We start from the raw sequence: 25,444 nt of genomic DNA on the forward strand, positions 1-25,444 counted from the left end.
GCTGGAGGCCAAAATAGAGTGTTGGAAGCACATTAGCAGTTAATGACTGAAAAGAGAGGTGATCAGTGGAATGGGAATGTATACAACCACCATTTAATAAAAATCAGATTTTTCTATTCTACATTGTGAGAGACTGGTAAGAAGACAGTTTAAGGGGCTGTGTTCACCATTCCCCTGCATTACAATAAAACACCATCCTGCTTCTTTCCATGAGCTATTTAGTGTTCAAAATAGATCAACTGAGCTAAGTTTCCTTTACAAACTAAATCAGACTGTAAGCTTTGTATTTCTGTTTCATTCATCGTGTGCTTTTAAGGCCTTCTCATGTTCTTGTAAATAATTCAGCCTTTGCCTATTCTAGGTTTATTGCTCAGAGAGATAGTACGTTTTGCTGAGTTGAGCATATGGCTAACAGGAGCTATGTCAGGTAAGGAATTCAACCTTTAGTTTTTCACCTATTCTCTTTTGTTGTTAGTCAACTTTGGAATAGAATTATAATGCAGTCAGGTTTGTTACAACTGCTAGGGTAGCCTGTTACTTTGAAATGTCTGGAAAAATGCCAGAGATCTCAAGTGTCTTGAGATCTGTCAAGTTTTTGCTTTTTCTGTTTCTTGTTGCAACAGATGAGAACGCAGCAAGTCCTGAAGCAAACCAGTTTAGGTAAGAAAGTTTTTAAATATCATCTGTGTCACCCTGGAGAAAAATTAAATGTGTTGCTCTGACTTCCACAAAATAGACAAATTCTTTTCTCATTCTGCTAACGTCATAATTGTCTTAGAGATGTCAGCTGGTAGCTGGGGACTGTTTCTCTGCTTGGAGCTGTATTTATTAATTTTTTTGTTTGGTTGGTTGGTTTTTTTTTGTTTCTCATGTAATGAAATTAAGCTAGTGAGCTGGGCAAAATAGCTGATTCCTTATTTCATCTTAATGCCAAGAACACTGTGAAAGTTATGGAGAACATGTAATTCAATCTAACAGTTACTGACTGATGTTGCTTTGCAATGAGGCTTTCATACTTTCCTGTATGCCCATACTTTTCTGTAACAGCCCAGCTATACTTGACAGGTTGCACTAGAGGTGTAATTCCATTTGTGAACATTCCCTAAGGGCAGAGTTGCCCATGCAGTTTTGGGCTTTTTCACCCCCTTCTCTTGCTAGTGCTATTCAGAAACTACTTCCTGAAGAGAGACTTTTGAACTGAGTGGTTTGTGGCATGATGAAATACAAATCTCTGTGACTGGTAAAATTCTTAGATATGGTTTTTAGGTAACTCTTCAGTCTCACCTCTGAAAGGAAATTCAGTGCTTAGTTTCTACAGGCCTTACCTGTTGTCTTCCTTCAAAAGAATGATTGTTGTAAACCACACCTTAAAGGCTATTAGTTTGGACTTATGAGTTTGTAGTGTTGATAGTTGTGATGTGGGGCAGTGCCTGGAGTATTGGAGGAGGAATAAGCTTTTACAACCTTGGTACAATAAGAAAGGATGGATTGTGGAGAGTGTGGCCTGTACTGTTTTCGTTATAACTCCTGTCTGAAGAATTGACTCATGGTATACCTTTTCCTGCTTGGGTTCTTTACCAAAGAAATAAAACGGTTACCTTTCTTTCTCATCAGAATTCATGGCCCTGTCAGTATCAACCTATTGTGAAATGAAACATGGGGATTTCATTATCAAAAATTTTAAAAAGCAGAATCAATTCACTGAAATATTAATGCTATAGGTAACAATTTCCAGCTAAGGATTTGCACACTGTAAGTGTTAGCTCTTTTTAAAAAAGCCCAAAATTCTTGCATGTTTGTGTATAGTAACAAGAACAGCTTTTTTTAAGTTGTCGTGATAGTGGAGCTAATGACAAGACAGTTGGCAGTGTCACACCGAGGTGATCTTCACTCTTGCAAGACAAAATCTCGTTAGATTAGCACAGCTTTTGCAGAGATACACAGTTATCCATGTGTATAAAAGGTTTGAGTCCTGTTAGCTAGCAGATGCCTGTGTCCTTGACAAAGCTGTTTTTGCAAGATAGATAAATCTATAGAATGCACTAATTTGTAGTACATGCCACAGCTTCTTCTCCAAAATGCTTTGTAACTTGAAAACATATAAATGTTTTTTGGGGACTATGTGGAGGATCTTGTGGAGTGCAGTGATGATCCCTTTACTAGTAAGGCTGCTCTAAGCCCAAGATGTATTAGATTTTCATAGTACCAAGTAAATCTTCTACTCTGTCCTTGACACAGTTCTGACTCTACAATAGAGGCTGTACTGAACTTGTAGGTATGCAGATGTGCCTTACTGTAGTTGTCTTCCCAGCCTTTCCTCTTTCTTACATTTGGACCCTGGTGTGCAGGTCTCAAATAGAGCTTTTTAACTGCAGTCCTGCATCTCCTTATTCCTGGTGTTCTGTCTTCTACTTGTGACTTTAAGGAGACAGAGGTTTTTTGCAGAACAGTTTATTAGGAGGACTCTGTGTCACTAACAAGCAGCATATTGTAAATGTTTTGGTAAAGGCTTTATAATATCCTACAGTGGGGGAGGTATCTTGCAAAGGGGAGGTCACTTATTTTACCCTGGGCAGCTTAAGTACAGCTGTAAGCAGACACTAAATAGAGATTTGAGATTCATATGGAAATGATGTATTGTATGCAAAAATAGGTAGAAGAAGGTAGAGGTGTCTCTGGCACTTTTTTGTGGCTAATAAAGGAAAATGTGGAAATATTTAAGGAACGTTTTCTCATGGCACTGAAATCTGAAACAACAGAAAATGCTGCTTAAAACAGTTTGGAAGATTGCTGTCTCCACTCATGATTTCCTGGGTAGGTATAGAGTTAGAAGAGTGGTCCTGATCCCAAAGGGAATCTTGTCTTTTCATTTGCTTCTTGGAAAAATAAAAATCCCATCCGCTGTTTTGTTTCCTAAATACTTTTCTGCACAAGCAGAATTTACTGAACTCTTCCAGGTGAAAAGTTTCCTGATTTCTAGTAGTGTTCTCTGCTACTTCTGCCCTCAGCGTAGGCATTGTGCAAGTGTGACAGAAAGAGGGAAATGGTTCATGGTAATTCACTGTAAGAATAATTTGTTCTACTAGTCTTTGGTGACCAATGCTGTTGAGAGTTCTAAATCTCGTCCGTGGTCTTCCTTCTTTTACTATTCTCTGTTACCCAGCCTGGCATGAACAGAGGGGTAGAAATGAACTGTGATTAATTTGGGCCTGAAAGGCAGACAGGACAAACATTTTCAGTAACTCTCTCCCCCTCTCTCTCCCTCTCTTTCTCCCTCTCTCTTTCACTCTCTCCTTTTTTTATTGTTTGTAAGTATGTACAGAATATATACAAAATTTTAACACAAAATAAGAATTACTATGAACAGGAAAAAATGGGAATGGAGAAGTGGCTTAGTGTGGTGCAGTGATTTTTCAGAGTAAAGGTTGCCTATAGGACTAAGGTGTCCTGAAGTCCTCTGAAGATACCAAGACTCTGGCTGATGGTGGTAGAAAATTATTTTCGTGCAAATGCTTAGCAGCTCACTGCAGATTTTGCAGAATCTGTCATCCTACTGAGGTATTTGTTTTAAAAAACGTTTTTAAAAGCTGTTATTCCATATAGGTGAGGGGGTTTTATACAGAAAATGGGAAAATAGTTGCAAAATTCCCTGTCCCCGTACCTTAAAAAAGTGTTTAAACCTGGAAGTATATGGAGAGTGGAAGCTGTTCTGCTTCAGGGTTCTTCAGATTTCTGATCTGTAAATATGTTACTGGACAGTCTGGATGTGATAATATTCACTGACCTCCTCTCTGCCATGGGACAATCCTGTCATGTTGTAGTATGTCCATTGGATACATCACTGTTTGCTCTACAGAATTGGTATAAAATCTGTTCTGAAAGGAAAAAAAATTAAAAGCCTTATTTCTGATTGTGAAAGAATGTAGTATTGCCTTTGATTGCAGTTTTCCTGCATAAAGTAGAGTTGTAAAACATGTAGAGTGGGATGGCCATTTTCATGTCTCCTGGTGTATATTTTGCACTGTTATTTTAAACCTACTGGAAGGATGAATGATAGATGTGATAAATTCCAATTCACTTGAAAGAAGAAGGCATGTTTGGTGCACATCTTGTTGTCTCCACTTGTTCTCTCATAATTTCTGTCAGTTGTTACATGAATGCTCTTTATAACTTGTGTTTAGCCTGTGAAATGGATATAAAGACCTGTCAGACTACCTTTTCCAATATATTTTCTTCTGAGGAAACAAACCTAACGTAAATGTCATCTGCGGTATGAGCAGCTATAGCAGATTGAATTAATGGTTCTGAGAGGCCAGCCAGGAGAGATGATGAGATAAATACAGTAGATATAGTACATAATTCAGAAAACTTCCTGTGATTAAAAATGAATTCAAGGAAAAAGAGTGTATCTTTAAGAAGATTTAAAAGGTTGTTTTTTTTTTTTTTTTTTTAGTTTTGGAAAATTGTTGAAAATAATTTTCAACCGTGTTAATGAGGAAAATTCCCCATTAGTTAAATTAAAAGGATATTTTTCAGCTTTTGATCTTACATTGTTTTGTAATGAACATTTTATATATGCCAAAAGGCAAGACATTTGCTTATAAGCTATATCTAGTATGATGCTTCATGGTTTGTGGTGAAACACTGTCTTAGTGAAGAATGATTATAAAACTAAACTGATTGCTCTATTGAACAACCATGTATATTATCATCAAATGAGGAGGAAGGACTGGTGTTAGATTAAGTGACTTGAATTTAACAACTGCTAATATGTAGGAAAGTGATGTTAGTCCAACTCCCTTGCTGATGTTTGTTTTACAGCTCCAGAAGCAATTTATATCCTGGCAGAAGGTTTGGAGGCTCTGCAGAAGTCAGCTAATGATAAACTAAAGAAATATGTGGATGATTCATGTAAGGCTAAGTTGCTTCTCACTTGGGATAGTTTGACCTCTTTCCAGTTTCAAGAGTGAAGGGCTATGGTGACTGACTGTAATAATAGATATTGTAATACAGAGAAACTAACTGGTTTAATAACTGGGCAAAAGGTGGTAATATGGTGATTTCTGATGGTTTAAGGTTGCTCAGCTGGGAACTTCACAGAATTCAGCAGTACTCCCAAAAAAATGTGTTTGGTTTCATGTTCCCTCATAGCAACAAATTGGCTGCTGTGAAAAGAACACCTGTTGACCAATCTGCCAAAAGGCCTTTGGAGCAGAAAATTCATCTACCATCTGAGCTGGAAAGTGAGTGAGCTTTTTATGATAGACTGAAAGACTGGGGGTGAGATATATACGAGGAACACCTGAGAATGCAATTTTGTGTACTTGTTAAATCAGATTAAGTGCTTTCCCTGTAAAAAGTTGTGATGAAGAATCCACACCTTGCTTCCCCCTTCTTAAATTAGGGTGATTTTTCCACATGTAAAAATTCTGTGTCCAGGGGCACATCTTTTGATATCTGATTAGTTACACAAGAACTGAAATGAAAAAAACAGCATTTTAGGCTTCAAAGTTATACTGTGGACAAGAAGATGGCAATGATGACATTTTCTCAAGGTATGGTTTTTGATAAAGCTGTCTTAAAGTTTTGTTGTATTTGCCTCCCTATGCTGTGGTGTAGCTTTTGTTCTTTATTTAATCTGATTTTTCTGATCTTAATGATACATCTGGAAAGATGTGGAAAATATAATGGTAGCTTGAAGTTTTAGTGGTGAAAAACTACTGTAAGTTTTGGGTGATGCATGTATATAAACTTTATTTTTCTACCTGAAATATGGAGTCATCATATGGTACTGAGTTGTACAGGAAAAGGAAAGTATTAGGAGTGGTTCAGGAGACATTCAGAATTCAATGAAGGAAAGATCTTTGCTAGTCCTTTACAGACAGAAATGAGAAGGCTGTATTCCTTCTTATTAAAGTCTTGATGACAAATGAGTATGAATATTTCATTAGGCAGAAGAATACTTTGTTAGCATTCAAACTTGATCTTACTCTTACATGAATTCCAGAGACATACAAATCAGAATAATTTTATCATTTCTGGCAAAGACTAATTTTGTTAAATAATACATACTGAATTGCCAGGATTCTATAGAAACTGTCTATTTAATAGAAGAAAGAAAATTATTAAATTTGAAATCAGGTTTTAGGAGAGAGGATTTTTAAAAGCTCTTTTGCAAACCTTGGTAAACTGCCTTGTCCTATTATGAATGAAGTAAATAAACTCTTTTTCTAGCTGTTTATGTTGACCTGGTTTGGACGTGGGGTGCTACCAGAACAGCCAACTAACTTGAAGGAATTTGCGCCTGTAGGCTTGCAATCCATAGGTGGTACTGAACTGCTTGCAGGCAGCCAGCAACCCAAAATATTTCTTAGATGCTGTAAAGATAGTGGAGTTGCACAGGTCAATGGACAAACCAATTGTCTGAGATATTTCCATTGCTGAAGAGGAATCTTTCTGGAATGCTAGTGAGAAGCCTGGGGATTGCAAAGGAATATGGTTAGAGGATATTACCACACATTTTACAAATTGGAAGAACAGAGATAGAGACAAGTGAGAATTTTTTTTTGGGATATACACACAAAGATATTCTGTCTTGATACCTTAGTCCATTGCTGTACCAGGACTGTACTGTACTGCTTTCAGGAGCATGTTTCTTCCACCTCCTGTTGCTTCCCACATAGTGATTGTCTTCACTAATGTAAAAGCTGAGCAGACTGTTAGGTCCCTATACCTCTGAGATAACATCCCATTTTAGAATTACTTCAGTTTTCATTAGTGAATTAACTGAACATATAAATATTTATGGCTATCTCAGGTGTCTATTACTACAGGAAATAAATAATTCATTATAGAGAATTACCTTTGTAAAATTGATAACAAAAGGATATAAATCAGATATGGCAATTTCCAAAAATGCAGCACAATATTTTTTTTTTTGCTGAAACGCCCTCAAGGGAATATCTTATTGATGCAAGCATTGTTTTTCTAAGCTGGGTAACAAACCTTCCATTATGTGAAGAGTAGTGATGGGAGAAAGTCCATTTACAGAAATGTGAGTATAGTAAAAATATATTGACAACTGGGACAATTCAAGGAATCTATATACAATATGTAATTTCTTTGACATTGGGAAGGTTTTTGTGTAAATCTATCAGACTACAAGCATTATTTTGAATGTGGTTTTATTTGCCTTATTTGATATTATTTTGCTTCTGTAGATTGGTTGAAATAAACTTTGCACCTGCCAAAAGCTAGAGAAAAAAAGAACAAAAGGAAAACAAATAGGAAAAATTAAATTTTGATGACTGAGAGGCATTAAATAAAGAATTGAATACTCAGTGTGACAAATCAATTATCAAACTTTAAACTTAAAGTGGGATGCTGAACCTCAGTGGGAGGTTTTGGTCACATAGCGTGTTTGAAGAGGAATGACCTAGCAAGGCAGGGCAGAAGGTTAGAAGAAGGGGATTCTTATCAGCCATTTTGAAGGAAAATGAGCCTCTCTTTTCACAAAAAGCCAGCATGCTGCAGAGATCAGGAGGAGGCATTTAGAAAATAGCAAATGTGTTTCACAGTAAATGACCCAAGCTTGAAATGAGAGACTGGGAACTCCTGGTTATAGTTAAAAGCTGGAAGAGTTTGAGATGTCAGGAAGCTGAGACTGAAAGATGTCAGTTGTTTTTATTGTTTATTTATGTTCCTTGCAATAGCTGAAGGGGTTTTCAGAAACCCGGTTATGTCTGTGCATATATTTATTTCACCTCACAGATATCTTTTAAAATACCCTTGCTGTGGAGCTGGGAGAGGGTTTCAAGGCATGGGAGAAGAAGCTGCCAGCAAGCCTCTGTGGCTGAGATAGTCTGCAAAGTCACGTGTCTGAGAGTAGCCAAAATGTACCTGCTTGGAGGTTCAAGGGACACTTACAGCAAACCTTGGGGCTGCCTCTGCACTGGAGCCTGGCAACAGCTGAGAAGACTTCTGAGAGGGCTGTTGTAGTGGGACATTGCCATAATGTGTGGAGAGTTGTAGCTTGGGATGTCTGTGTAGGAGACACCTTTCAATGTTGGAAGGTACTAGTTTGTCTAGTTTGTAAATAGAACCTGAAGCATATATAAAATATGATTTCTGCAGTACAGGAGGTGAGTACTAGTCAAGAGTTCTCTGAACTCTTAGGATTGTATTTGAAATGTAGGCTCTATTTGTAATGCTGTCATGTAAAAGGAGCATCCTCGCTGCACCACATCACTCACACTATATAAAGATATCCGTCTTAATTGGATCATGTCAGTTTCTGTTTTGCTCATCTTGCTTTTGCAAGATGGTGCTTCAAACTTTGTTCTTTGAGCAGGTACTCCCTACTTAAACAATAAGTTAAGAACTAGGGCTTTTGCAAAGGGTATCCATACTAGAGGGGAGATGACCCACTGTCATAGGAAGTGATAGAAAATGGCTGAAGGTGAAACATTGTTAATATGTAGTACAGTAGATCCTGTTTCATATTGTCTGTGCAATCTAATCTACTTTTAGTCTTCCTTAACTGATATCTCGGTTCAGTACTGCTTGTGGTGACATACAACTATTTTATCTCCTCTTTTTCTGTTTTTTTAAATGGTATCACAAAATGTTTTTCTCTTTTGAGTTCTGAAACTTCACTGTACTGAACACAGAGCTGTTACATAAACTGAACAGCATGTATAAAAGAAAACTAAATAGCTGCTATTGAACTGCTAAAGGCTGATTATTCTAGGTCATAGTTACTGTACCTGGTGTGTGATACAGCATTCTTACCTGTCATATTTTCTCTTTGTAAATTAAGTTCAGGAATTCTCTTAAGTTTCTTCCAGACCATCTGCAGCAACCCAAGAGTTAATCTGGGGGAGAGGTTAGTTTGGTACTTTATTCTGTGTTTAAATTCTATTCTGAAAGTTAATGGACAATTTTGTTGTTATTAAATTGTTTCTCTTCAAGATCTCAGCTCTTGGAGGCATTAATCTTCTTCAAATCCCCTGAATCAGTAGGAATTGAAATTGATTAGTGCTCCTCAGTGTGAAATAGCTGACAGGAGCAAGCTCTGAGAATTTTTGCTCTTGTTGGTATTGGCATCTATTGTTTCTCCTGGGGTGCTTGTATCTTTTCACTTAATGGGTTAGCTGAGTATTTTGGTGATGTGTTTTTGTACTAGTGGACATCAGGCCTAAATGTCAATTGTGGAGACTTGTGTGACAAAGATAAATCTTTCTTATTGATGACCATATATCAGAATGTGTAGTAAAGTGGACCAAGTCTAAATTACTCTTTGAATTTATAAGGCCAGACATTGTACTGGATTACTATCTGAGAGAATTGGAATATTGCAGCAGTATTATTTGGTATTCCCAGTGTAGAAATGCATAAGCCAGGAAGATAACAAAAGGTCCACCAGTCAGTATGTTAAGACATTATTCTTCTTGCTTTATGTTAATAATAACAAGTGGTAAGGTCTCTTCCAGGTTCAGATCAGAAAAAAAAAAAAGTTATTTTTGTTACTCCCTGTAGAATAAAGCATTATTTAATAACATACACAGGTATAACAGCTCTGAGCTGCTTCTGTGTTAATCACTCTCTGTCTTTTTTTATCTGTAGCCGCATAATCCTAACTGATTTTCAAGTTCACTGTGAGCAGCAGTGCATACTGGCATTGTCCAGCTACCTTTAGAGAGTCACAGAATCACAGAATATGCTGAGTTGGAAGGGACCCACAAGGATCATTGTGTCCAGCTCCTGGCCCTCCAGAGCACTATCCCCAAGAGTCACACCATGTGCCTGAGAGCATTGTCCAAATGCTTCTTGTACTCTGTCAGGCTTGGTGCTGTGACCAGTTCCACAGGGGGCCTGACCACCCGTTAGGTGAAAGATCTTTTCCTGATGTCCAGCCTAAACCTCTCCTGGCACAACTTCAGGCCATTCCCTTGGGTCCTGTCCCTGGTCACCAAGAGATGAGATCAGTGCTGCCCCTCCTCTTCCCCTCACAAGGAAGGTGTAGACCTGTGGTGAGGTCTCCCCTCAGTCTCTGTTCTCCAGGCTGAACAGGCCATGTGACCTCAGCTGCTCCTCATACAGCTCCCCTTCTAGGCCTTCACCATCTTCATTGTGCTTCTTTGGACATTTCTCTATAGTTTAACACCATACATTGTGGTGCCCAAAACTGCCTCCAGCACTCGAGCTGAGGCCGCCCCAGAGCAGAGCAGAGTGGGACAATCCCTCCCTTGCCTGGCGGGCAATGCTGTCCCTGATGCCCCCAAGACACACCTGACCCTCCTGGCTGCCAGGACACTGCTGACTCACATCCAGCTTGCCAGTGACCAGACCCACAGAGAGGGCTCTGTGGCACTGCTCTCCAGCACCTCATTCCTCAATCTGTACGTACATCCAGGTTTGCCCTATCCCAGGTGCAGAACCTGGCACTTTCCCTTGCTGAACTTTATATGGGTGGTGATTGCCCAGCCCTCTAATTTGTTGATGTCTCTCTGCAGGGCCTCCCTGCCTTTGAGGGAGTCAGCAGCTCTTCCCAGTTTTATATCAACTGTAAATTTGCTTAGTATCCCAGTCCTGCCTCTTGTCTGGGAACATGTCAAGCCAATTGCTTTGTGGTTTTGCCTTGGTCTTTGTTACAGAATTCAACATACATGGCCATAGGCCCAGAAAGCATAACCCAAATAATACATTTATAATTTATTAAACCTAATTCTATAGAGGTTCTTCTGATAACTGCTCCTTGAAGATAGTGGCTGAAATACGTTTAAAATAATGGATTCTATCTCATATGCCTATTATTATTTTTGAAGCCTGTTAGTGGAGAGAAATTATGCAAATTGGTGTCACGCTAGGCTACTGCACACAAGCTGGTAATGCATAACAACTAGCTCACTGATGAAAACCTTAAACAAGAAGTCATTGTCTGCACTAAGAGAGATTCTTCATATCATGATTATTAGTTTATTATTTTTCTTATGGATAAAAAAGGGTATTTCTTCTTATTAAAATCTGCATTAGAATAAAACTGCTGTAAAATAAATACTGGAGTATTATGGTGATGAATTATGATTGATTGTATTATACAATTAAGGTATATTGTGAAACAATAGGAAGATCCCTTCAAAATATTAAGTAGTTATTGCTCACTCTATGTGAGTGACGTAGTGGCTTTAATTCTTCAGCTCCTGCTTGTAAAAGACTTGATAAATAGATCAAGCTCAGAATCAATTAGTGTCACAACAATCTTTAGCATTAATGAAGCGAAGCTGCTAGGATTTAGCCAACTTATTTGTAGCTCCATGACTGCACCTTAAGCTAACAGATACTACACACACTACTGTTGTCTAATACTGGGCATGAAAACCAGTACATGGAGTATACACTTCTATGCAGCACTGGCTGAAATACGCTCTCCCTGTGAGGAAGCTATCTCGGTGCTGAAGAATTCTGATATGCTTAGCAGGACAGAAATCCAATATAAGATAAGCTGGTTTCAGAAAATAGGTCACTCATGTAAGGTTGCAGTTATTTTCTTCCAAAGTTTATCCTACATCTGTCTTAGATTTCTTCTTCCTCGTCCGAACACAAAACTTATCAAACTTTCTGAGTTAAGACTACAGTGAAGAGAAGGAGGGATAGATTTTGTTAGAACTTGTGAAAATGTGTTTAGAATGGTGCTGCATATAGGACAATGTTTGAAGCAAATAATACACTAAAGTAAGGAAAGAGAAGCGGTCTCCAGTGTTTTCTTCCATTGAGTGACTGATCTTACATTTCTGTCTGGTTGTCATTTGTGATTTGATCTGTATTTCTTCTTAAATTAGGACAATATTTGATTTGTTTATCATAAGGTGCCTTCTTTAGTAGTACCAAGTTACTTAGGGCTTCCCACTGTATGTATATCTGCTTTATTTTGCAGGAAGCCATTGTATGGATTGTTTCAATATAATTCCAGTATGATTGGACTAGAATCATTAGCTGATCCCTCAGATACCTGGGAAATTATAGAGACTATTGGGAAAGGCACTTATGGTAAAGTCTATAAGGTTGCTAATAAGAAAGATGGAAGCTTGGCAGCAGTAAAGATTCTGGATCCTGTCAGTGTAAGTAAAAAATGTTAAACTGTAACTTCAATGTTAATGTAAAAGAATTCTTAAACTTGAAAAGTAAATGAAACGTGTAAGATATTGAGAACATCCAGAAGGGAACAATTTTACAGAATGCATTTACAGAAAGAGTTTAGTACCAGCAACTAAATGACAACTTAAAATTTCATCATCTTATCTGAGGACAGCATTTGCCTAGTTTCTGTTTTAGATCTGTGTAATTCTTCTGCTACAAATTTAGTTATCTTTGCTTGGAGCATGCAAATCATGAGAAGGCATGGAGGCATTCCTTACAGGGCCCACTGTAGCAGGGAAAATACAAGATGCAGTTAACCTTGGTATTCTTGTTTTATTCTGTGTACTCCCTAAAAGAATTAATTTTCACATCATAGAAACACTGTGAACTTTAGAATATTTTAGAGTTACCTTTTATAAGCAGATAATAGTGTGAGGCATTAATTAAGATAAAAAGAGAAACGGACATCCCAGATCCTCAGAGGTAGTTCTGTGCCAGCTCTGGTTTTAGTGGGTATTAGATGCCTAGCTTCCCATGAGAACCAAGGCCCTAGTTTTCAATGGAAAATTTAACTGTTCAGGTTGGATCAAGCTGGAGTTTGATCATGAAGGCTGGGCTAAAATATTGGCTAAAAAATGTTATGTTTCTGTCATCAACCACTACTGAAATTCATTGTGGTTTTCTCTTCTATGGATCTGATGAGGAAGGCACGGGCTTAAATTTTCTAATAGCCAAGTCTGTGCAGAAATGAGGAAAGTTTGAGCACTTAAGCACTGTTCTGAGTTGTGGCCTGTGTGCTGGTATAAACATTATTTTGTAATTGCCACAGGATTCTTTCATTAACAAGTACCGAATAACCTTTTCTTATTTCATGGGTGGTTGTTTTGTCTCCCTTTGATTGTTTCTGGTGTATGTCTTTCCTCATAAGACATATTTGGTTTTATTGATGGCCACTTTGAGGCATAGTGAAATGGTTCTCTGTTTAGTCCTATCTGATGACCATAAAAAAAGGAATAAATCAAAGGTTCATGTATTTACATTTAGCTCACATGTTAAAAACATGCATGATTAAAAACAGGTTAAAAGTCATACATGCCTAAATTTCTTACCTAGACAACTGAGCAGAGTTAATTGTAATTTTTATTTTTCTTTTTAAATATATTACGTACAGAAAGAATTCCCGAAGAAAAACTGCTTGATTTACACAGACTTCACTTTGTTACATATAAGAAGAGCACAAGTAACACAATTCTATATGCATTAAATGTCCAGTATAGTGTACTTTTAGCTGCATTAAAGTAAAACTGTTTAAAAGTACAAACTAAGAAAAGTTAGTTCTTTTTATCCATGAGAGTTTGTTCTTGCTTTATTTGGAGTCACTGTCTTTATATGTTCTGTATGTTTGTGTTTTTTATTTAGGATGTAGATGAAGAAATTGAAGCTGAATATAATATTTTGCAGTTTCTTCCCAATCATCCTAATGTTGTTAGATTTTATGGAATGTTTTACAAAGCAGATCAATATGTGGGAGGACAGCTCTGGCTAGTACTTGAGGTAAAAACATTTTGACAATATTACTTCTTACTGTAGCATATGTGGTTGGATTTTTGTTTGTTATTGCTAAAAGAGTCACAAGCTTTCATGATTTTATGATAGATGATATGTCGTAGCCTACTGTTGAAAATCACATCCAAACTTCAAAATATGTTTAATAGGAAATGGTCTTGAATTTAATTTCTGTTTGAATTGCTGAAATTCTGTCTGAATTTGGAGACATTCTGTCTCCAAAATAAGCAGTTTTTTTTTTGTTTTGTTTTGTTTTGGTTTTTTTTTTTTTTTTAGGAAATATTAGATAAGACATTTTTTTAAACTTTTTGGAGAACTCAAGCATTTGAGGGGCATGTAAACAGTGATGAAGTAGTGACGTGGAGGGTAGTTAACAAAAAAGCTGCCTACTGCAAAAGTGAACAGAGAAAATGTAATGGGAAAGCTTGTTTTATGGTAATTTTAAACTAGGGGCTGGTTGTTGTTAAAAACTTAGGAACAGAAATGCCTTCTCTTCACTCTTCTTTTTCAGTGCCAGTCAGTACTCTTACAATGTCAAATGTATTTTGGTGGTCTTGTTTCCACCAAAGTTAAGTGACTGCCAAAGGTGGTTGTAAAATGAGAATTTCTTTCTAGGCTTGATTCATGCAGAACTCTGCACAGGCAAACCATTCAAGCATTTATTTCTCTCATAACTAGACTGCCAAAACCTAGGATTCCCTTTTTAATTATTGATTGTTTTAAAAATTCCACTCCTAGTTCTTGAATGGGGAATCTTTATTTCCACTACAAATTGTGGAATCCCAACAGAATATCTAACTTTTATGTACTGGAGCAGTATGTGGCTTGAATGACAACTTTTGAATGTATTTCCTCTTAAATTTCAGTAACAATTGAAAAGTGACCTTAGTATTTTTGATTTGGTGTTGGTTTTTTTGTATGCATGCTGTCTTCGTGTTGAGTTTGGGCTTGGTTTCCTCTGTGTTTTCTTTTTTAATAAAGGAGTCTTGTCTTTAAAGTTCCCTCAAGTGCCAAATGACAGAATTTTTTGGAACAAAACCATCATATACTCTGAAATAAAACTGAATGTAGAATCTGAACAAGTTGTAAGTGTGTGTACTTTATCAATTAAGTATGTGCATTTCAGGTGGCTTTTGGTGCTCATAATCCAAAGTTTGGAAGAAATTTGACATTATAAAAAATGTGTTTTCCTTATATGGAAGAATTTATCGGACAACCCAAACTGTTCCTTGCCTTGGAATTTACAGCATATTAATGCATGCATTACAGTGACTTGTGATATTATAAATTAATGACTCATTTTCAGTCAAAGGGAATATACAAAGTATTCAGACTTTGATCCCTGAGCCTTTGATGAAATACAGTTATTTGATGTGTGACTTCCAAAATTTGTAATAAAAAGGTGGATTTTTTTTTTTTCCTTTAGGCACAGGTTTGCCGTGCTTACTCACTACAAGCAGGAACTTACTTTGATAAATCTTGTGATGAGGAAGGGTGGCAAAAGTGGAAACCTTAAGTATTTTTATGATGATGCAAGTCTTGGACAACTGTAAAGCAAACTTCTCAACTTTTTCATATAAATGTGCATCTCTCCACGTATTAAAGTATTACCATTAAGTGTAAAGTGGTAATGAAGGTTTCAGATTCATTTTGTTCAAGGTCTTTGCTGAGTTTCAAAAATAGTGTCACAGACAGCTGCAGTAGTGTTTGTGGGATATATTTCTGAGTCAGGCATTCATTTACCATATCCTACCAAACAGCTGTCAGTCTGTATTATTTTTCAGTTGCAACCATCTTGTTTTTTTTTTTGTTGTTGTTTTTTTTTTAAGTAAGGGTATACTTTTAAATATTTTATTTGTGGGCTATAGTCTGCCTAAACAGAACATTTAATTCAATGAAAGTGCTACAAAGAAAACTTTAGCTTAATGACTTATCAGCAAATTGTTAACCGTGGGAAGGAAAACATGCAGTTTCATGTAAATACATTTGATAGTTGATACTGACCTGAATGCTCCCACAAATGTATGAAATATAAGAAAAACATTCCCTGCTAATGAATTAAAAAATAAAACCAAATTCCTACAGAACTTATCAGTGTTTTAAGTGATGAAATTTTGCTTCAAGGTCCTTTTCCATTAACTCAGACTTCTAGTCTAGTGAAAATTTTTTTGATGCAAGGGGAAATTAGTAATAAGGTAAGGAAAGTATTAGCATATAACAGAAATTAGTGGTTGAGCTGATACACAGATTTCATAAAAGCCATTTGAAAGATGCAAATCTTAACTTCATACTATTCTCCTGATTTATGCTGTGGTATTTTAAACTGATAATGTTAAATGAACTTGTGTTGAAATGCATGTGATTCTCTGGCAGGAACATTGGTAAGGGTGCTGGCCATCCTTAAAACCAGCTTAGAAGAGAAAATTCATTGAAAGAAAGGCAGTCAATTCTCCCATCTTTTTTTCTTTTTTGGTCAAACAAGTGTGAATATCAAGGTAATTAAAGGAAAGAGAGGAGAAAGGATGGATATCAATACCTGCTTAGAATGGTATGGACAATAAACTTAAGGTGTGGATGAGAACATATTTTCAAAGATTCTAATTTTATTTTTTTTTCCTCCCCTTTTGATGTTTAGCAGCCTATTAGTAGAAAATGCTTCAAGAAGCTGCTTCTCTAGATTAGAATGTTTCTCTGTGGTTGACAGTATATGGCATCAAATCTGAACATAGAGATATGGCTTCTATCTATTTTATATTGCCTGCCATCAGGAGCATTGATGGAGTGAAAGTTTAAAATGACTAATTTGTTGCTTCCCGGTTATCAAGAGCATCAATCTTTTCTGTCTGGCCTTTGCACAGAAGGATTTTTTCAAAAAGACAATGCATGTATTGTGAAAATACTCAAATAATGTAAATTGGATTTATGAATCCTCTTTTGAAATACAGTCCTGTTCATATTATTTTTTTTCTTTTTGGTTGTGTTTTATAAATGACACATAATTTTCCATTTTCTCTTCCCTCCCCTTACTCAAGCTGCTATGATTTACATTAACATCGCCAATAAAAGGAGTTCTGTTGTTCCCAGACTTGTGTTGTAGCACAGTTTTGCATGGTAGGTGTTTATAGAATAAACAAGTATATTGAGTAACTGAGGACTTGCTTTTTTTCACTCCTCAAACCCCCCTCCCCCCTTTCCAGCTGTGCAACGGAGGTTCTGTCACAGAGCTTGTCAAAGGCCTGCTGAAGTGTGGCCGAAGATTGGATGAAGCTATAATCTCATACATCTTATATGGTGCTCTCTTGGTAAGGATGTTCATTGGGCTTGTAATGACAGCAGAGGGTGCAATTCACTTTTTGCATACATTCATTTTCCATTTATAGAGTGTGGTAATGTGAACAATATTACATGGGCTGTTATAACAGCAGGGCTTGTATAAAGGCATGTAATGTGGTGGACAGCTGTTTCTGTAGAGCGTGCAGATTTTCTTCATTACATTCCCTAATAGCAGGGTAATTGTTTTTAAATAAGGGAATAAACTTATTTTTGTTACTGCTGGTATATAGGGCCTTCAGCATTTACACAATAACCGGATCATTCATCGTGATGTGAAAGGGAACAACATTCTCCTGACAACAGAAGGTGGAGTCAAGCTCGTTGACTTTGGTAATGACCACTTCCCCTTTGTTTTCTTGATACATGCAGTTTAGCCAAAGGCATCTGTTTACTTTCCCCTGGGAAGGCAGAGTGTCGCAGGGAGACTTTTTCAGAAGCATACTCAGAATTATTTTAAGAAGGAAAAATGCAAAAGGAATGTGATTACAGCAAGAATAAAACTTCAAACTAAAAATCAGTAATAGAGTTTTAATTTTTAAAAGCTTAAACAGAATGTAATGATTTTTAAAATTCTGAACCTAGCGTTTTATTTATAAAGCTCTTTTGCATTTTAGAAGAAATGTCAGTTTCAGGGCAGTTGTCCTCCTAATTTAAATTTAGATATTCTGTCTTTTGCATATGAAAAGGAAACATTCTTTCTGAAATAGCTTTTGATAGCCTTAAGCATATTTTTTCCCCTCTGAGCAGAAGGTAAAATAGTCCCTTGGGTCCAAAACCCAACATCCATTTAATTAGTGATTATTGCTCTTAGATTTGAGCATTGCCAGTCTGGATACGTCATAAGAAACAAGAGAGAGAAAGGGAGGGAGGGTGGAAGAAAGGCACTCGGCAATAGATTTAAAGTCAGTTCAAATTTTATCCCTTTGAATGTGCACTTAGAAAGGAAAAAAACAACCAAAACTTTTGTCTCTCAGATATGTATGCAAGGGAGTGGACAATTTTATTAAAAGTAACAGAAGCAGATCATTAGTAATATGATTTATTAATGAAACCATATAGTGCATAAGGTAATTGCCACTGGAAATAGTGAATGAATGATATGTTTGTTTAGCAGTGCATGAAGGTAAAGAAAAATGTTCACAAAATGAGAGTAGGGTAGAATGATATGTCAAAAATATCTGCAAATCATTTTTCTTAAAAATCCTAAAATATTAAATTTATGCAGTGGAAAGAAAATTGTGTACTGGTGATGTCATGGTATTATAATTTTCCACACATATGTATTGAAGATGCTGGAATAAGTTGTCACATAAGAGATTCCTCAGTATCTTCTAGGGACAAAATTTCATTATTTTGAATTGTAAAGGCAGCAATTAAAATAGTGCTAGGAGAAACGTATGACCTGAAGCAAAACTTGGAGTGAGTCCCTGACCTAATAGAAGAGAGGAAGATCCCTTCTCATTTGGGGGAATTTTGGCAGTCTAATCTTTGTTTTTACTCCATTATGGGAAAAGTTGGCTTTTTTAAAGGCCATAAAGACAGACCAGTGTGCTCTAACCCCAAGTGGCATATTCAAGGTAACTGAGACTCCCAATCTTTCTGGTGCCCCATGGGTGTCTCTGATTCTATATTTAGGTTTCAGGGGTTTTCTCTTACTTTTTATGTTAGGACAGTAGCACTAGAAAATATGACAGGCTCAGAAAAAAATGAGGCTTAAATCTTGAGTGTTCCCTACTGCTAAACAGATAAATAGTGAAATTGCAAGGGATTCAGGAAGAGAAGGGACTTGCAGTTGAGACAGTTGAATGACATCAAATTGGAGTTATTCTTGATTCTGCTTGTGTTTCTCTGTGATGCTGGAGGGTCACTTACATCAAACTCAGTTCCTCATTTTCCCAATAGTCAGTTTGAAACATCTTGTCCTGCTTTGCAGAAGAACTGTGTGTTCTTGAACTGCAGCTGAGATCTACTATAGCTGTACTTGAGGCTTGTGGAATGCCTGACAATTGAAAGATCTCAGATTAAGTACCCAAACCCAGTGGATGCTTTGGATATTTTTAGGTTAATCCCTGGAACTAATAATCCTCTGCCATTTTGTGGGAATGTTAAGTAGATTTGTTGCTTGGTGAGTGGGGAAGGAAATATGTCAAAAGAAAAAGAAAATAATCATTTTAAATTAAAAATTAAATTATGACCTATTCAGTGAATGTTATCCATTCAGTTGAGAGAATGAGACAGAATCTTGATTTTAAAAAAGCTGCTTCATATTCAAGGCTGTACATATGGATATTAGGTTACAGAGGGTTACACAGATATCTTTGAGGCTTTTCTTTACTAGATGACTTCACAGCTTGTTTTTTCAACATAACACACATTTCTTCCCTCAACTGCTGTCGACAGCATATTTGAATAAATGATGGTCACAGTAAATTGACCTAAAATGTCTGCAACTTATCATTCATTTATGCTCATGCTCACCCTCTCTCAGCTCTTTGGTATTCAGCACTGTTTGGAATATCCCTAGATAGCAGCTGTGAATTAAGGTGGCTGAAGAGAGATCATAGTGAAATGAACGGAGGCTTGTTGTATGTGCTGGCTTGTTAACTGTTTCCCAGAAGTACTCACAAAATCACTGAAGACTTGCAATTATACTGAAAATTTTAAAACAAATATAAAATTGAATGCTGGAAACAGAAATCAAACAATTTAACTTATGAGTCTAATATTTTTTATTTATTGGCAGCAGTCAATGTGTATTATATGTGTTTCTGCTCATTTTTGTCTCTGGGTAATGCCAAAAAAGCAAACCCCTGTGGCTTTTGTTTTTAAAAAATGTTAAAGCAAAATGTATTTCTAAGTTCATATTGGCTTTGTGTCACCTCATTGGAATGCTACTGAACTGAACTCCTTCAATTATATGTTGACCAGAGCACAGAAGATTTGTTGTCAAAGTTACTTCTGATTTGATAACATTGTTTGATTGCACTCTAGTTCATTCTTTTGTTTTATTCAGTTGTGCTTCAGTAGTCCAGCCCCAGTCAGCAAAGCTCTGAAGCTAATGTTTTGTTTTAAGTATGTGTTTAATTCCCTAAGTACAAGCTGCAGTGTGAGCTTGAGCTTCTGAGCTTTTCTCATTAGGGAAACATTCAAGCAGGCACATAAGTGTTTTGTTGAACAGGAGCCTCTGCAGGTATGCTAGTGAACAAATTCCCAGTATGTGATGTTCAGGCAGTACATTTCTGAAACAGAAGTTTTAAAGCCAAGTTGTAATTTTAATAGTTGTCATTTATACTTATGAAAACAGCAAAAAGAAATCTGGGATATTTATATGACAATGGGATTTAAAGTTTGAATAAAAGTGCTTCAAACTGAGAGTCATTCACAAAAAAAATATCTCAAATAAACTCTGAAGCAAACAGCAGCCTGAAATCAATCAAATAATTTGCACCTACTTTGGACAGGCATTCTGCAGCTGTGCTCACAGGTTTGAGTTTTGTTTTCCAGATATTTGAAATAAACTTACCAAAATGACAGAGAATTTGAAGCCAAGTTTCTTTCTCTGTTTTGTTGCAGGTGTTTCAGCCCAGCTCACCAGCACACGGCTGCGTAGAAACACCTCAGTGGGAACACCCTTTTGGATGGCACCTGAGGTAGGCAGATGTGCCTGTCTGGCTTGTCTCCATTCATGGCAATATGATAGGAGGGGATCTTTTCTTCTCTCCCTTATGACTGTGTTTCTGCTTTACATCTTGTCCTCTATTCAGTAAAAGTAATACACTATTAGAGTATACAAAATGGATTTCTAATAATCATTATTTTCTTCTCTGTAGTGTTTCCATAAAATTACAGCAAATCTACAAATAAATGAGGGTCCTAAGAATGTTATGACTTTCCAATCAAATGTTGTATGTTTTGGGGTGCTTGTCTGTGATGTAAATTCTGCGGGGGGAGAAGGAGGAATTCCTTTCCAGTCTTGCTATAGTCTTGCACACTGCAAAACCCTGACTGACCCATGTGTTCTTTAACCTTAATCATTAACTGAGGCCTTTAAACTTAGACACATGGGCTAGCATAGATTAAAAAATTGATAAAAATAATATACGGGTAGCTTAGCCCATTTTAAAGTGTCTTACTTACATAATTTTACATACTACTATCCAGACATAACCCTTTGCCTTCTACTTCATGAAGCTCTAAAAAGTTTTAACACACTGTTGAACACAAGTTTGTACTTTACCAAAGTAAAGTTTGTTCAACAATGTGTTTTATCTTCACAAGATATCAATCTTTGTGCTCCCTGCTTTAAGGAGCACAAATACTTCTGAAAGATATGGATTATGAAATTTAAAAACAAGGATTAAAACAGGAGTTGTCTGTTTGTAAGTTGTTCAGCCTTTGTAACAGTACAAGCCTCTTTTCTGTTAAAGGCCATGTGAGTTTTGGGGAATTTGGGATGGAATTTATCTATTACAAATGCACACAGATCTATTTCTGTAGGTTGAAGAGTTAAAAGTATTGTGCAAACATTTGTTTCAAAACATTTCATAATTTTTATGCATCTGGTTTTGTTGCTAAGGAAGGCTGATTATAGCTGAGCAGAGAAAATATGCTGCTGTAAGTGGTCTAAAAATGATCTCACACAGGCTCACAAAGAACGGTTGATATTTCACCATCTCCATAACAACCAGTTTACGTCACAAAGGAGACACAAGATACCTTAGAAACCACTGTGAAAGCATTATTTATGGAATCACCTTCGTTGGAGACATTTCTAAAATGAGACCTCTATGAAATACTTCTCTAGATAATAATGGACATATTATGAAAGATTTTATTGAACATGGATTATAATAGGTTATTTTCATGGTACTGCTTTGCTTGAATAATTGCCATTAAGGGAAGTAATTATACCAAATTTATTTTCCCTGCAATGTTGAAGGTGTTTATTCTCGTGGCAGAAAGCCAAAGAGATAAGCAGATATTTTGATCTGAACAATGTTGACTTGAACATACAGCACACATGTAATCAAGGTATGTTATGTACATGGCATGTCAAACAGAAACAGGTGTAGCTGTGAATTCTTCCTGTTTTGAAAAGATCTGTTGAAAGAACCAACCCAATATCATAACCATAGTAACCCAGATTACATTTACATACCTGTGTGAGACACACCAGGCTTCATAGGTGTGCCAGTCTGCACAACAGCTGTAAGGTGCTTAGACATCCATTATGCTGTTGTTGAAATGGCTTTTAAATGACAGGTTGCATAACATGCTTGCTCAAGTGACTGCAGTTGCTCATATAAATGACAGGTTTCAAGTGATGCAATTTAATTTATTTCTGGGGAGATCTTTCTGGTATTTTTAAAATATGCGCCCAAATTTTATGTGAAAGATGGAAGATTAGGACTGCAATAAAATGAAAAGAAAATGAAAAGGTATGCTTGGGTAACAGTTTATTAGGAAGAGTGTTTTCTAGATGAGATCGTGGTGAGATCAGTAAACCTAGAAAGGCACTTAACTCAGTTTTTTGCACCCATTTACAAAAAATCTTTCTGCCTAAAGGTTTTTGACATAGGATAGAATTTATTTCAAACCCCAAAATATCATAAAATAACTGAACAGGAATGAATGTTACTAATCAGGGAGAAATAAAAAGCATGAAGGTTTTTTTTTTCAATTGGACTTCATCTATATGTGAAACATAGTTACCTCAGTCAATGCATAAGGTAATGATGGGATCTCATCTGGCAGTGAGCGAAGAGGGGAGATGAAAAAGCTTGCCTTGGAGGAAGAGACTACAGTAGTGTTTCAGAGTATAATAGATAAAGCTGACAGGAAATATTTTCCAGTGCAAACCCCAACCTGGAGAAGAACAAGCAGGATGTTTAAAGCTGACAGGTAGGAATAACTGTATATAAGCAGGAGACAAACACACTGAAAACTGGAATCGCTAGATCAACCTGGGTCACAAATGAAGAAATGAAGAATGAATAAAATGAAGAAAACCACATTTTAAGATTAAGTTTGGAAAATATTTCAAAGGGATTATATGCCATGGTACTTGAAATAGCAGAAGCTCATAAGAAAATAGCAGTGTCTGAGGGTGGTGTAAGGAAGGTGTTCAACTCAATGTTCTTACTGGCAGCATTCAAAGTAGCAGCTTAACTGCTTAATATTTGAGTGACTCAAGCATCTTGGCTCCTTTTTTTCTGATGACTCTCAGGCTTGCTTAGCAGTATCAGGACAAAAAAGATCTGTCTTTGAAAATTTGTTTTGAGCAGAGCTGGTGATTCACAAAAATTTTGCTGAAAAATTAAAATATGGGTAAAAATTAGGCTGTGAGGAAGCAACAGAGAACGTGACAAGGATAAGTCAGTTTGAGAGTAGCTTTAAAGTAGACTCACTGAAAATGAATAATTGTTGTTTAACCTAATTAATATTTTTTCATGCTTACAAATGTAGACTCTCAGAAACTGAAACACTGAATACAAGTGTTCCAATAAAAGATAAATAGGGCAGGATAGTGTTAGTATGTTTAAAGCTGCCTGTTATCAAACACTTAAGTTACCTAAAATCTGCTTCTATTGTGCTGAAGTAAATTGTGTTATGTGCTAGCAGGATAAATCAGATTTGGAGCTTTTGTACTGAACTGTCTTAACGTATGTGGTTTTAAGCATTAACGTCTTGTTTTCAACTTCCAGTGCACAACTGAACAAAACCTTCAAATAGAATTGCAGATTTCTTTTTCCACACATATGAGTAGATTATCATGATCTAGCTGAAAACTTGACTCTTGAAACAAACTCAGTTAGAATATCACAGAATAACAGGGTTACAGAGTCAAGTAGGTGGAAAAGACCTCTGAGATCATCGAGTCCAGCCTGTAATCAACTATTATGTCAACTAGACCAGGGCACTGAGTGTCACATCCAATCTTTCCTTAAGGACTTCTGGGGACTGTGCTTCTACCACCTCCCTGGGCAGTCCATGTTTAATGTTTATGTATAGTCACCCTTGCTGTGAAGAAATTCCAACCTAATAACCAACCTAAACCATCCCTGACATAGCTTAAGACTGTGACTTCTTGTCCTGGTTCAGATTGCCTTGAAAAAGTGGCTGACCCCCACCTGGCTACACTCTCCTTCCAGTGAGTTGTAGAGAGTGATGAGCCTCCTCTTCTCCAGGCTAAACACCCCCAGCTCCCTCAGCTGCTCCTCATAAGACTTGTGCTCCACACCCTTCACCACCTTCCCTGCCCCTCTCTGGACTCGTTCCAGCATGAAGCAATTTAGTATAGTCTCATCTTGTTATATTTTAGCCTATTCTGTTTATCAGCCCTTTGCTTACATCAGGAGATTCAAGGTAAATTTGCTAAAATTAGCTTTTTGCATATGCACATTTTCACTATACTTTTAATTGCCACCTAAGCAGAGAGTTTTGTGTATGCTGATTTATAATGAACTGTAGGAATCCACCACTTAGTATAAATAGGATATAGATTTCAAGAGTGGATATACCCTTATTTTCTGCCTGAAAGCCATTTGAAAACAGTTGTACAGTGGAAAATTATGCTTATTTTGTGATAAATAACATTACACATTCTCTAATAAGAAAAGTTTTGAAAATGTTTTAATATCTTCTGTGGAAGTATAACAATTCCTGTATAGCTAATGATAAGAGATAGATTATTCAATTAGCTCTTATTACAGTTTTTCAGTTTTATAGTCTTTTTACCTTGTAAATTACAGTACATGAGGTAAGATTGAAAACATATTTTAAAACCAAAACCCTCAAACAACTGTCCTCAGAGTAAAACTTTACTGACAGAAACAAATCTGCTGCTGCTTTTATAGAACTTCTGTGTATCTGGCATCATGATGAATCAACAGTGAAATATTTGAAAATTCCACACATTTAAGGAGCAAAAATAATAAATGCAATAAATAAGTGTTAAAGTTGAAGGTAAGTAGCATTAAATTATTTGCCACATAGGTGATACTATATTAAGCCTAGGGTGAAAAGGAATTTCCCTCATGACATACATTATGAAATTACATCCTGTTTTTCAGGAGGTTAAGGTGCTGGGACACTGCAGTGTACTGGCAATTATTTTTAGGAAATACTAGCTGTCCTCTCAAAATGCAGCACTGCATTTGAGTGCAGTGCTGTGCTTCATGTGGAATTAGGTATAGGCATGCCAGAGAAGAACTACAGAAGTGTAAGTATGGGAAGGCACGGGGGGAGGAGTGGGAACAGTTGCTCTAAATAGACAGGGCAAGACTGCATGGATGAACTCAGGGACATAGAAGTGAAGTGATTTGCTTAAAAACTTGCAGCAGGTCAGTGGCAGAATATGGGGTAGAATTAGGTCTCTAAATGGCTGCACATGGTTGAAATGCCTGTC

The 25,444-nt window shown here is 36.7% G+C and overlaps 1 protein-coding gene across 1 annotated transcript in view; it reads left to right on the forward strand.

The window, feature by feature from the left end:
• Window positions 1-420: 420 nt before the first annotated feature.
• MYO3B (myosin IIIB) overlaps window positions 421-25,444 on the forward strand; it is a 173,754-nt gene continuing 148,730 nt past the window's right edge. Inside the window, exons 1-7 of the mRNA XM_030241751.2 lie at window positions 421-427; window positions 624-660; window positions 11,936-12,119; window positions 13,558-13,692; window positions 16,902-17,006; window positions 17,268-17,367; window positions 20,611-20,687. Of these exons, the coding sequence (XP_030097611.2) occupies window positions 421-427; window positions 624-660; window positions 11,936-12,119; window positions 13,558-13,692; window positions 16,902-17,006; window positions 17,268-17,367; window positions 20,611-20,687 (645 nt within the window). The remainder of the gene's footprint in view (window positions 428-623; window positions 661-11,935; window positions 12,120-13,557; window positions 13,693-16,901; window positions 17,007-17,267; window positions 17,368-20,610; window positions 20,688-25,444) is intronic.

Source organism: Serinus canaria, chromosome 7 (genome assembly GCF_022539315.1).
Source record: "Serinus canaria isolate serCan28SL12 chromosome 7, serCan2020, whole genome shotgun sequence".
NCBI classification, from domain to species: domain Eukaryota; kingdom Metazoa; phylum Chordata; class Aves; order Passeriformes; family Fringillidae; genus Serinus; species Serinus canaria.